Raw genomic sequence first — 14,348 nt, 5'->3', positions numbered from 1 at the left:
GAGGGTCCCGAAGTCCCCTGTGTGGTAGTGCGCATGTTCCCTTACAAACACACAGAAGACTGTAGAATAACTATTCTCCCTTTGCTGGGGGCCACAGTAATTGGACCCCCAGCAATGATACCTTTGTCATCTGTGTGATAAATGTTTTTGAGACAATCCTATACTGGGCTTTAAGGGGTTATCAGTAGAGCTATGGCTAGACGTAGATGATGCTTCTTGCCAATGTGAGGGAACGCTTACTCAATGATTCACCATCTGCTCAATGTCCTTAATACATTTTCAAGCTATTGATAATTGCTGGTTTGAAATCTATTGACATCCACAAATATTCTCTAAATGGTTGTGTATTACAGCTGAAGTTTCATATCTCATAAACTTTTCCCCTCTCTGCTCTCCTGCACTTGTTATGTCTGTTAGGTAGAGATACTGCCATCTCTGCAAAAGCCTAAGAAGATTTCTCTAAAGGGAACTGATGGAAAATCTTACATCATGATGTGTAAACCTAAAGATGATCTTCGGAAGGACTGCAGACTTATGGAGTTTAATTCCCTTATTAACAAGGTAGGAACTTTGCGAGTGATGATGATAAAGAAAGTATTGGTTCTTAGAAAATTACTAGCTTTTACCTCTTGTGGATATTAATGTGAAGCATGAGCTTAACATTTTGTGTTCTTGGCCAGTGTTTGCGAAAAGATGCAGAGTCCCGGAGGAGAGAGCTCCATATTCGCACGTATGCTGTTATCCCCCTGAATGATGAGTGTGGAATAATAGAATGGGTGAATAACACGGCAGGCCTGAGAAACATACTGATCAAACTCTACAAAGAGAGAGGTAAGTCAGTCTCCATTTTTTGTGAATATTTTTTGCCTCAATTTATGCTCTGTGTTGTCCGTTCTTGGACCTTACTGTTTCATGGGGTTGAGGTCAGGGCCCTGTGTGAATCACTCAAGAACCTCCACACCAAACTCACCCAACCATGCCTTTACAGAGTTAGCGTTCTGCCCTGGAGCACATTCATGCTAGACAGACTCCTCCCCAACCCCTGAAAGCATTATCCATCCTCCATCATATATAAGTGCATGAATGTACAGTGGCTTGCAAAGAGTATTCACCATCCTCCTTAGCATTTTTCGTGTTTTGCTGCCTCACAACCTGGAATTTCACTGTTTTGTTTTTTTGTTTTGTTTGAGGGTTTCCATCAGTTCATATAAAGAACATTCCTACAACTGTGAACATTTGATTTTACTAGTCAACAACAAAATTGGTTCAGACATGAAAACAGGTCAACTCAAACTAATTTTGGGGTACTGAAAATGATGCTGAAATTCTGAAATTGGCTCTAGTGTTTATGATACAGGGGTGTGTCAATATTTCTCACAGCCTTTGATACAACGCTAGGCAAGGAATACATCATCAGCCTTGCGTCATCAGTTTTGCACCATTCAACTGACTTGCATCATCTCCAAATGACTAACGAATTGAGTCATCAGTATTTCTCGTTCGCCTTATTGGGGGACACAGAGACCCTGGGGTGTATGCTGCTGCCACTAGGAGGCTGACACTATGCACAAAAAAAGGTTAGCTCCTCCTCCGCAGTGTACACCCCACCGACCGGCAGAGAATTCCTCAGTTTAGCTTAGTGTCAGTAGGAGGTGGACACGGGTCTTTCATTAGACCCATATCTACCTCAGTGTGCGTCGTTTTCTTTTCAGGTTTTGCGGAGGGATACAGAGTGAACGGTCACATCTGTAGTCCCACAAGGAGGCTATGAGTACGGCATGTACTGCCACCCCGTATCCTCATAGCTCTCCACGGAAGGACCAAGATCCTGAGCACGGACGCGTGTCAGGCGATCCAACTGGTCCCCATCCCCCGTCTCCCACCCACTCGCCCACCAGAGCCTGTCGGTCCGGAAGAGACGCGGACATCCTTCGGCTGGAGCATAGAGGTACCTCTCTCTCCACAGGTACCAGAAGACACTGAACAGCGGCAGGACTAGAGGGTAAGTATAGGACCCTGAGCCCTCAGCAGCCTCTTCCTTTCCCTGAATTCCCCGGCTGCACTTATCTCAGTGCTTTTCAGCAGCCGGGCTGCAGTCAGGCCTCCATCATCCTCCCCGGCTGCACTTCAGCGATGTTAGCAGCCGGGCTAGTCATGGCTCCATTGAGGAGCGATCGCCATGGCAGTGCGGCGCTGTCTCCGCGCCGCCCCGCGCTTCACGGCGGCCGCCGCATCTACTACAGGCCCCGGCTTCAGTTTGGACCTACTTCGGCGTCGCGGCCACGCCCCCCCGCCTTCTTCCTCAGACGGGCTTCTCTCTGCCCGTTCTAAGCCCGCCCACCGCTCTCTTCCTCGGGCTCTGCGCTCCAGGGGCGGTGTTCAGACCCTAGACTGCCTATAGGCAGCGGGCGGCACCATCTTCCTCCTCCTTACTGCGGTCAGCCCGCCCCTTCTCCCTGTCTGCTCAAGGAAGCACGCGCTTTTCTACCCGGCTTTCTCAGGCGGTCGCCATTTTTTTCTGCCTGTCAGCCGGACTCCATCTTCTTCCCCATCGAGGGCTCCGCAGATCCAAAGGAGTGGTGCAGCATTGGGCGACTCAGCAAGCGTTTGCTGGAAGCATCTACAGGACACTGGACCGTGAGTAGGCTCTGTTCTGCAGACTGACATCCTCCTCTGCCTCCTGTCCCCCAACTTTCCGGCACTACCTCAGGTTTCACTATGTCTAACTCCAAATCTGACCGTAACCGCCCTGCAGCTCCCGCCTGCACTCTAGTCAAGTTCTTTGCATGCTCTTCTTGCAATCGCAAACTTCCCTCAGGTCAGTCCACTTCCCTATGCCTGGACTGTAGCAATCCAATTCAACCTGATGCCGCCCAGGAGCCATCTAGGGCCCCAGGTGAGAGTGAACCCCCCCATGCCCGGCTGGGCTTCGTCTCTATCACAGTCAGTGGCATACCTCACCAGGGTGTCTCAGTCCCTAGTAGCCGTTCTGGATAAGTTGCCCCTGGACACCTCTACAGGGTCCAGCAGGCCTCAAGAGGTTCCATCTGAGTCGGCCAGCGTTAGTCGCAAAAGACCCAGGCAGGATCTCCAGCCGGAATCCTCTCCTCGCCCAATGTCACCACATAGTCCTTCTCGTCAGCCTCCCTCCCGGGCCTCCTCTCCTGAGTCAGGTGAGGCGCTCTCGGACTGGTGATCTGAGGGGATCTTCGAGCTGGATTCGGACCAGGATGCGAACATGGGTTACTGTACAGAACCTCATTGCAGCAATCCATCATACCTTCGACATTGCGGACTCCCCTGCGAAATCCTCAGATCAGGAGGTTTCATTCAGACGGGAGGAAACACCCTCCAGGGTATTCCCTCTGCATTCCGAGTTTGGAAAGATTTTTACCAGGGAAAGAGAAGATCCGACCAGATGCTTTCAAAGAGGAAAGCGTCTCGGCGTTCTGTACCCGTTTGCTAAAGAGCTCACGGACAACTGGTCTGCCTCTCCCTCGGTCGATCCGCCCGTGTCCAGGCTAATAACACGGTTCTCCCACTTTCAGGCGTGGCGTCTCTAAAGGATTCTAATGATAGGATTATAGAATCCCTAGCGAAGTCTGCCTTCGAAGCGGCTTCAACGGCGGTATGCCCAATCTTTGCTTCATACTGGGCAGCAAAGGCCATAGCTACTTGGGCAGAGGATCTTCGTCAGGGCATCCTAGAGAAAGCACAACCAGATCGATTGGCCGATCTCGCTAATCAGATTTCCCATGCGGGGGATTATCTGCTTTCTGCTTCTTTGGATGCGGCATCCTGCGCAGTTCAGGCGTCAAGCAACGTAGTGGCAATCCGACGTACAATTTGGCTCAAGGCCTGGCAGGCGGACTTGTCTTCTAAAAAGTCTCTTACTAATCTGCCTTTTCAGGGAGTACGCCTTTTTGGTTCCCAATTGGACCAGATTATTAAGGACGCCACCGGAGGCACGAGTTCTCTCCTGCCTCAGTCCAAGCCTCGCCGACCTCCACTAAGGCGTCAGTTTCGACCCTTTCGGGCTTACCGCCGTTTCAATACGGCGGAGACCTCCAACCAACAAAGACCGCAGGCACGCCAAGATAGGAAGAAAGTTTCCTTCAGACCCACTCCCTCCTGGCGCTCCCACTCTTCGCAGAGCAGACCATCCAGACCCAGATCTGGACGGTCCACATCAGCATGACTATCCTCGGACTCCCGAGGGTCCCTTCCAATTGGGAGGTCGACTCCTTTTCTTCAAGGACGTCTGGCTGGCCTCAGTGGAGGACGCTTGGGTCAGGGAGGTTGTATCGTCAGGATACAAGATAGAGTTCGTCTTTCTTCCACGGGATCGTTTCTTCGAATCCCGTCCTCCAAAAGATCCAGCTTTGATCCCGGGGTTCTTTACGGCCATCGACTCTCTCCTCAGTGCCGGGGTGATTGTGCCCGTTCCCGAAGCGGAGCGGTTTACAGGGTTTTATTCAAACCTTTTTGTCGTGCCGAAAAAAGACGGGGCGGTCCAACCCATCTTGGATCTCAAGCTGCTCAACAAGAGAGTCCGTCTTCGCCACTTCCGGATGGAGTCGGTTCGTTCGGTAATCGCTTCCATGGAGGAGCAGGAATTCATGTGTTCAATAGACATCCAAGATGCCTATCTACATGTTCCCATATTCTCCAGACATCAGAAGTTCCTGCGTTTTGCGGTTCGCCAGGAACATTACCAGTTCGTCGCGCTGCCCTTCGGTCTCGCCACCGCTCCCAGAGTCTTCACGAAGATCGTGGCTGCGTTGATGGCCTTGTTGAGGATCAGAGGTCTCATTCTTTTTCCGTACCTCGACGATATTCTGATCAAAGCTCCCTCTTTGCAACAGGCACGCCTAAGTTTGACGATCGTCCTAGACACTCTTTCCAATTTCGGGTGGATCGTCAACAGGAAAAAGTCCTGTCTGGTTCCTACTCAACGTCTTGTGTTTCTGGGCCTCCTGTTTGACACTCGTCGGTCAAGGGTCTTTCTCCCTCAAGAGAAGATTCTCTCCCTGCGGCAGGATGTACGATCACTGCAGAGCACACGATTTCCGTCCCTCCGAACAACCATGAGGGTCCTGGGAAAGATGGTGGCGGCGATAGAGGCAGTTCCCTTTGCCCAATTTCACGCCAGACCTCTCCAACACGCAATTCTGTCGAGGTGGAACAGGTCGGCTCTGTCCCTGGATCGCCCTGTTCGTCTTTCAGGCCGGATCAAGCGGTCACTCAACTGGTGGTTGACGTCACCTCTCATCCTCTTGGTGCGGTCTTTTCTTCCCATTCACTGGCAGATTGTAACAACGGATGCCAGCCTCCTCGGCTGGGGTGCAGTATTCCGCAATCACACTGTTCAGGGTCGTTGGTCGACTCAGGAATCTGCTCTGTCGATCAACGTCCTAGAGATACGAGCGATCCATCTGGCTCTCGTCCACTGGGAGAGGATCCTCGGGCCTGCCTGCCCGGATTCAGACAGACAATGCCACAGCGGTGGCATATGTCAACCGCCAAGGAGGGACACGGAGTGTCTCAGCCCTGGCAGAAGTGTCCAAGATCCTTCGGTGGGCAGAGATTTCGGTACCGACAATCTCCGCGGTACACATTCCCGGTGTAGACAACTGGGCCGCCGATTTTCTCAGCCGCGAGGGTCTCGCGGCAGGAGAGTGGTCTCTACATCCGGAGGTATTTCTTCAGCTCTGCCGTCGTCGGGGAACCCCGGACGTAGATCTGTTAGCTTCTCGCCTCAACAGGAAAGTCCCACAGTTTGTATCCAGGGCTCGAGATTCTCTCGCAGTGGGCACCGACACTCTGACCATTCCTTGGTCGCAGTTTGAGCTCCCCTACCTGTTTCCTCCCCTGCCTCTTCTTCCCAAGCTGTTGAAGATCAAAGCAGAAGAAATTCCAGTCATTCTCATCGCCCCGAATTGACCCAGAAGGTCTTGGTTCGCGGACATTGTCAACCTTCTCGCGGACGCCCCCTGGAAGCTTCCAGACAGGGCAGATCTGCTGTCTCAAGGCCCGATTTGCCACCCCAATTCTCGGCCGCTCAATTTAACGGTGTGGCTGTTGAGTCCGAGGTTTTGAAACGAGCAGGATTCTCCGGTCGAGTAATTCATACCATGATCCGAGCCAGGAAGCCATCATCTTCCAAAATTTACTACCGTACTTGGAAGGCCTATTTCACTTGGTGTGAGGCCAATAACATCGCGCCCTTGTGCTTTTCGCTCCCTTCCGTTCTGGCGTTTCTTCAGGCAGGGCTGGATGCGGGGCTTGCTCTCAGTTCCTTGAAGGGTCAATTTTCGGCGCTGTCCATTTTATTTCAGAAGACGTTGGCCTCCCGCCCTCAGATCAAAACCTTTCTTCAGGGCGTGGCTCACACGGCTCCTCCGTATCGAGCGCCCATGGATCCATGGGATCTTAATCTGGTTCTTGAGGTTCTGCAAGGTTCTCCTTTTGAACCTCTCAGGGATGTTTCCCTTTCTCTCCTTTCTTGGAAGGTAGCTTTTCTGGTGGCCATCACTTCCATCCGGCGCGTGTCGGAATTGGCGGCTCTTTCTTGCCGCTCTCCTTTCTTGGTACTTCACCAGGACAAGGTAGTTCTGCGGCCTCCGCCCTCTTTTCTTCCGAAGGTGGTGTCCTCCTTTCACCTCAATGATGATATTGTTCTGCCGTCCTTCTGTCCGAGTCCAACTCACCCTCGGGAGCGGTCCCTGAACAAACTGGAACTGGTCAGGGCGATGAGAGTCTATCTGTCTAGGACAACTTCCTTGCGAAAGACAGACTCTCTTTTCGTCATTCCAGATGGGGCGCGGAAAGGTCACCCGGCTTCCAAAGCTACTATTGCTCACTGGATCAGATCGGCAATTTTGGAGGCCTACCGGGTTAAGCATCGAGTGGCCCCTCCGGGGATCAGAGCGCACTCTACCCGGGCAGTTGGTGCTTCCTGGGCGGTACGCCACAGAGCCTCCGCGCTGCAGCTTTGCAAAGCTGCAACCTGGTCTTCGGTTCACACGTTTGTGAAATTCTACAAGGTCCACACCTACGCTTCGGCGGATGCCAGCCTAGGTAGAAGGATCCTGCAGGCAGCGGTGGTGAGTCCACTGGCCTGATGGAAGTTTGTTTCCCACCCCAGGGACTGCTTTGGGATGTCCCATGGTCTCTGTGTCCCCCATTAAGGGGAACGAGAAAACAGGATTTTTGGGTTGCTTACCGTAAAATCTGTTTCTCGGAGCCTTCATTGGGGGACACAGCACCCTCGCATGTTCTACAACTCCTGTTCTTTCTTTGGTTGATTGGTTACAGTTGAGTTGTTTGTTCTGTTTTCAATCTATTCTGTTACTTCTCCTACTGCTTTCTCACTAACTGAGGAATTCTCTGCCGGTCGGTGGGGTGTACACTGCGGAGGAGGAGCTAACCTTTTTTTGTGCATAGTGTCAGCCTCCTAGTGGCAGCAGCATACACCCATGGTCTCTGTGTCCCCCAATGAAGGCTCCGAGAAACAGATTTTACGGTAAGCAACCCAAAAATCCTGTTTTTATTATCTCTAAATTACCAATGATAGATGCCTAAGAAAGAAAGATGATGCAATCCTAATTAAACTTGCATCACACAACTCTATAAAAGGCGCATATTCTCCCTCTATCAGTCACACAGCAGTATCAGCGGTTGACTGATATGATCATTCAGCTATTCAGTGATGCCTCGGACTTGCAATAATAAAGCAGATAATATCTGCTATATCTGTGGTGAGGTGACTTTTGAGTCACAAAAGCGAAACTTGACTCATATGGTTAAGAAAGCCTACAACCTGTATTTTGGCTGCAAAATAGGAGATGAGGACAAGAGCTGGACTCCACATACATGCTGTAATCGATGTTCAGCACACCTCACACAGTGGTTGAATGGGAAAAGACAATCAATGCCTTTTGCAGTGCCAATGGTATGGACAGAACCAACTGCCCATACTACCAATTGTTACTTCTGCATGGTGCCTCCAATTGGGAAAGGAATTTCTAAGAAAAAAAAAGTGGACTATACAGTACCCAAATATTCCATCTGCAATACGCCCAGTAGCTCATTCAGAACAATTCACAAAGTACTGTTGTTTCCTATGTGAATGGGACAGTTGAGCAAGACAAGAAAAGAAACTGGCCCCTCAGAAATGCACTGCAGCCAGGGACTAAAAATGTTCTTCATCCAGCAGTTGTCGAACCACAGAAAATTCTGTTACCTCCATTGCATATCAAGTTGGGTCTCGAAGAACTTCGTAAAGGCTATGGACAAAAATGCAGAAGTATCTCTTAAGTAAATTTCCAACGTTGAGTGAAGCAAAGATAAAGGAAGGAGTCTTTATTGGTCCTCAGATTCTTGTGCTTCTGCAAGATGAGGAGTTTCACCGTTTACTGCGAGGCAAGGAAAAGGCTGCATGGGTAGCATTCCAGTTAGTGGTACCAAATTTCCTTGGAAACACCAAGTCAGGCAACTATAAAGAACTGGTGGAAAATCTTCTTTAGACGTATCATAATCTTGGCTGCAACATGTCATGAAAGATTCGTCTCTTGCAATCGCATCTAGACTTCTGTGCACCGAACTGCGGAGCAGTGAGTGACGAGCACAGTGAGCGATTTCACGAGGAAATTGCGACTATGGAAAAAAGATATCAGGGTAATAGGAACCCTTCGATGCTTGCAGACTACTGTTGGACAATCACCAGAGATAATCCAATGCTTGAATACAAGAGACTAGTAAAAAGGAGCCGAGTATCCAGTGACTAAGCAAATATAAGATTGTTCAAAGTGCTTAGACGTGTGAATTTATTATATAGTAGATTTAAATACACTTGAGTTTCCTCTGAATACATCTAATAAAATTTGATTGACAATACATGTGCAGTTTTAAATGTGTAGAAGTAATAACTACATGTTAAAATTATGTATTAATTTACATAACACTAAAATGCAAACTCTTCGATAAGTCAGTACTTGCTAGAGCCTCCTTTTGTGGCAATTACAGCTGCAAGTCACTTTGGATAAGTCTCTTTGAGCTTTCCACATATTGCCACTTGGATTTTTGTCGATTTCTGAAGGCAAAACTGCTCCAGCTTCTTCAAGTGTGAGATGGTTTCTTCAGGTGAACCTCAATCTTCAAGTATGTGTACAAAATCCACACTGCTATCTCGCCAGAGCCCAGTGTCCACAATGTTGAATTACCTCGCTCCGAGCATTACCACGTGAACTTACAGGTGCCAACCCAATGTGAACAGTCCAGGAAATCCTTGCAAAACAAAAAATTAAAAAAGATGGCACTCACCGTTCTTAAAATCTAGTCTTTTATTAGTACAACTAAAACCTGCGCTTCTACGGGTCTACAGGTGCACGAAACGGCCGTCTTCTGATTCTTATCCACTTGTTCTCACCCTGCCTGTGTGAAGATGTTTTAAGGTTGTAATAATAAAAGACTTGATTTTAAGAACGGTGAGTGCCACCTTTTTTTCTTTTTTGTTTTGCAATCTTCAAGTAGGACCAGAGATTCTCAGTCAGATTAAGGTCTGAGCTTTGACTAAGCAACTCCAAAACATTTACACATTTCTCCTTAAACCACTCAAGTGTTGCTTTAGCAGTATGCTTTGGGTCATTGTCTTGTTGAAAGGTAAACAAGTCTCAAATTACTGACAGACTGAAAGAGGTTTTGCTCAAGAATATTCCTGTATTTCGCACCCAGCTAGTGAAAAACATCCGCCCAGTATAATGCTGCCACCACCATGTTTCACTGGGGGATGGTGTTCTTGGGATGATGAGCGGTGTTGGTTTAGAGCCAGACATAGCACTTACATTGGTGGACAAAAAGTTGAATTTTGGTCTCACTTGACCACCGCACTTTCCTCCGTTTATTTGGGGAATCTCCCACATGTCTTTTTGCAAACGCAAAACGAACCTTATAATTTTTCTGTGTTTGTGAAGGCTTTTTTCTGCCCACTTTTCCATAAAGGCCACCTCTATGGAGTATACTGCTTATCGTGATTGTATGGACATTCAAATGGAAGATTAGCCAGAATGGCAAAGGCTCAGGCAATGATCAACTCCAGGATGATCAAAGACAGTCTCACGTTACCTGTGAGGACTGTGACAGTGTGACATTAACCTCTTAGCAAGAAGTCCCCGCAAAGTCCCACTGTAAAAAAAAATTAAAAAAAACACATGTACAGAAACGGATACAACTTGCAAAGAACACACCAACTGGCCTACAGAGAAATGGAGAAACATTTTGTTGACTGACGAGCGTAATATTGTTCTCTTCGTGTGTTTATTTTTAACCGTGGGACTTTGCGTGGACTTCTTGCTAAGAGATTACCTTCACTGTCACAGGTGACTTGAGACTGTCTTTGATCATCCTGGAGCTATTGGCTGAGCCTTTGCTGTTCTGGCTATTCTTCCATCCATTTGAATGGTAGTCTTCCGTTTTCTTCCACATCTCTCTGGTTTGGCTTTCCATTTTAAAGCATTGGAGATCATTTTAGCTAAACAGCCTATCACTGTCTGCACTTGTTTATAAGTTTTACCCTCTCTAATCAACTTTTTAATCAAAGTACGCTGTTCTGAACAATGTCTCGAGCAACACATATTTCTCAGGGTTTCAAGAAGACATGCATGTACAACATGTCCTGGTTTCACCTCACTAATTGTGAACTCCACACTGCCATTATTTTAACACCCCCCTTTCAATTAATTAAGCTAATATGCAAACTCAAAAAACATGCAGATCATGAATGTGGAGTCTGTTGGTTTTCATATAATCTACTGCACCAACTGGTTAATTATTTGACATGTGGTAATATAATTTATACCAAAAACCATGATTAATCTGGTTAGGCATATTGAGCTGTATATTATTTTGAACACTACTGTAGGTGTTTCAGTACCGAAGTATACCAGAGAAGACGTCATGAGAACAAAAACAGAAGGCTCACCACAGAGTGCAAACCATTAGGCTATGTTTCCATGTGTAGGATTTGTTCAGGATTTGCTGAGGATTGAAAGCTGCGTACAGCAGCAGCGTCCAGATGTTACAACATAGTGGAGGGAATTTTATGAAAACCCTCCTAAACGCACATGTGGCACCTCTTTATAGACCGCAGCATGTCTATTTATCTTGCGGAAACTCAGTCATCGCAAGATAAATAGCACAGTCTTTGTATAGGATGCAGTGGTTCCGCATGTGTTCAATGAACACATGTGGAATCACCGCATGCACAAAAGGGAGCAGCGCTTTGGGCGGAGCCAGGTATCCACTGCGTCCAAAGGGCTGATAATATGCTCCGTGGACACATACACTTAAACAGCCTTAGAAATAGACTAGATTAGACTTTACCCAAAAAAAATCTAAAGCAGCCAGCCCAGTTCTAGAAAAATACTTCTTTGGACAGATAAAACAAAGATCAACTTGTTCCAGATTGATGGGAAGAGGAAAGTATGGACAAGGCTTCCAAAAACTCATGATCCAAAGCACAGCACATCCACATCCTCTGCAACACATGGTGGAGGCAGTGTGGTGGCATAGCTTCCGATGGTGATACTTTCTGCTCAGATTCAACCAAATGCAGCAAAGTATCCAGAAGCACTGCTCCCATTTCTAATTGCTTGAATACAGGATCCTTAAAGCAGACATCAGTACACACTGGAGTGCCCAGAGATAGAGGAATAACCCCTATCCTCCAGTGAATTATAACAAGGATGCTATATCAGCAAACTGTAGATCTTTTTGTTACGCCTCATGTTTCACATGCATGATTGTTAGCTGAAGTGCTAGGTCTGCGGTGGTATCTGTTTGTAGCATTATAAACTGACACTTTGTAATAGAAAGAAATCAGTGAACTATTTATATTCTGTATGCAGCATCTACACCCGGGATACTAGATTTGCAGTTTTAGTTGTCAGAAACACCACAATTTTTTTATTCTACTTATACGGATGTATTGATCATAAATACCTGTATGTAAGTTTGAATTACCACAAATTTTATCTTGAGTTTTACTTTATACATGCAATTCTTATTGATATTTATCATAGCATGTCTTTTTTGTGTCTCTTCCATGTCTGTCCACTAGCTGTTTAGTACGACAGTATCCAGTTTGTATTTGATCACCTTTCTCCACAGGTTTGCCACAGGACCTGTTTTTCTATCAGCAGCTTTCAGCTATACCTGTCCCCTTGGGTGCTAGTGTCTTTACTTTATTTTGCTTTTAGACAGTAAGATCTATTTACAGAAGAAAGAATTGCCTTTGCATTTTTTTTTTTTGACAAGATGACATTTTCATACGTTTTTGCCACTTTTTTTTTTTATACAGTGTTCACTGAAGGGGTTAACTAGTGGGACAGTTTTATAAGTCAGATCGCTCCAAACCTATTGATACCAAATATGTGTACTTTCTTTATTTTTGATTTTGCATAAATATATGTATTTATTGAATTCATATTGTTTTGTTCTTTATTTTGTGAATCTTTTTTTTTTTATATATTTACTTTTTTTTTTTTTTTTTTTTTTTTTACTTTGTCCCCGCTTCATAAGAGATGACCGTTTGTACTGATAAAATCCTGTCTCAATAATGTAATAATCTGTCCTCCCTTAACACAGATTTTACCTGTGAATTGAGAATTTTGAGAATGAATGATCAGTCCTGGAGGAGAAAGAAGCAGATTTTCACTTTTACTATTGATTTATGAAATTAAAACCATTACTATTTTAATAGAAATGCTTTATGGCATCTAAGGTGAGCCATGTTTCTTTCTCCCCTTATCTTTAGGAGTGTACATGGGAGGGAAGGAACTACGTCAGTGCATGCTACCAAAGACGGCTCCTTTGCAGGAAAAGCTGAAGATATTTAAAGAGACTCTCTTGCTGCGTCACCCACCTGTTTTCCATGAATGGTTTTTACGAACATTCCCGGATCCCACATCTTGGTGAGTAGTTATAATTAAGATGGTAAAAGTTTGCTGCTGGCTGCCTTACTGAAAGTGTAGCAACCTACTGAAAATGATGCCATTTCCTCCCAGCAGCCGCTGGCTTTGAGTCATGGGGGTGTGCATAGAGCAGTTAGTCACCAGATGTGCTGCAAAGACAGCTGTCAAAGTTCCATAACATGCCTACGGCCGCTAATCACAGCATAGACAGTGGTGACTGTAATAACAATAGATAAAAAAAGACAGCGCCTCAGACAATGGTGAAAAAAAAGCTTTACATTTTATTCTGCCTCCTGTGGCGACGTTTCGGTCCGAAGACCTTTTTCAAGGTGCTTGAAAAAGGTCTTCGAACCGAAACGTCGCCACAGGAGGCAGAATAAAATGTAAAGCTTTTTTTTCACCATTGTCTGAGGTGCTGTCTTTTTTATCTATTGTTATGGAACTTGCTCCAGGATGGACTCCCTGGTTTTGACGTGCGCCTCTACAAATCTGTCTTAAAGACTTTGACGCTTATAGGGTGCGGTTTAACGTTTTGTTTTTTGGTATCAGTGGTGACTGTAATGTCTCCATGCATAAGTCCATGACTGAAAGCCGATGGTTCTTGAGAGAAAATGGCTTAATTTTCTGTTGCTAGCCACACTTTTAATAAGGCAGCCAGGCAGCATTGTAACACTATATACTTTCCGATAAGCCCTATATATGCAGGTAAAAGTAGATTTTTGTACTCGCAGTAAAATCTGTTTCTTGTAGTATTTATTGGGGAACACAGAATCATAGGATAGTTTGCTGCCACCTGGAGGATGACCTTACTTTTGTATTTAAATAAAATTGGCTCCTCCCCCAGCCGAATACACCTCACCTACTTGAGTGTGGTTTCCTCAGTTTTGTTAGAAAGCAGTAGGAGGAGAAAAGAATTAAGGCTAGAAAAAAAATAACTGCACACCAACCAGATAAACAAAGGAAGTGATCTGTGTCGCCCAATGAAGACTACGAGAAATAGATTTTACTATGAGTACGAAAAATCTACTTTTCTCGTTTGTCTCACTGGGGGAGACAGAACCATGAGACATCCTTAAGCTGTCCCTAGAGTGGGAAAGAATTAAATATATTGTTACCACCTAGTCTTCCACTGTAACTCAAGCAAAAGTCTGGGCTACTGCCGCCTGCAGTATCTTCCTACCAAGGCTTGCATCTCCCGAGGGAAAAAGCGTGTACCCGGTAAAAAATGTATGCACCAATGCCCAAGTAGCTGCTTTACAGAGCTGCAAAGCCAACACCTGGTGGGAGCTTCCTGGGCGGTTCATCATCATTTGCATAGAGTGTACCCTAATCATAAATTGGGCCACACTTGGCGTTGGCTGTATAGGCCTGGATAAT

General features: G+C 46.3%; 1 protein-coding gene across 2 annotated transcripts in view; it reads left to right on the top strand.

The window, feature by feature from the left end:
• Positions 1–14,348, top strand: part of ATR (ATR checkpoint kinase) — a 247,690-nt gene that overhangs the window by 176,110 nt on the left and 57,232 nt on the right. For both annotated transcript variants that reach the window (XM_073579101.1, XM_073579100.1), the window contains exons 41-43: positions 418–561; positions 681–831; positions 12,815–12,971. In XM_073579101.1, the coding sequence (XP_073435202.1) occupies positions 418–561; positions 681–831; positions 12,815–12,971 (452 nt within the window). The remainder of the gene's footprint in view (positions 1–417; positions 562–680; positions 832–12,814; positions 12,972–14,348) is intronic.

Source organism: Dendrobates tinctorius, unplaced genomic scaffold, assembly GCF_039654945.1.
Source record: "Dendrobates tinctorius isolate UK_male_01 unplaced genomic scaffold, ASM3965494v1 ptg000060l, whole genome shotgun sequence".
Lineage (NCBI taxonomy): Eukaryota > Metazoa > Chordata > Amphibia > Anura > Dendrobatidae > Dendrobates > Dendrobates tinctorius.
This window is presented reverse-complemented; position numbering and strand designations above follow the sequence as displayed.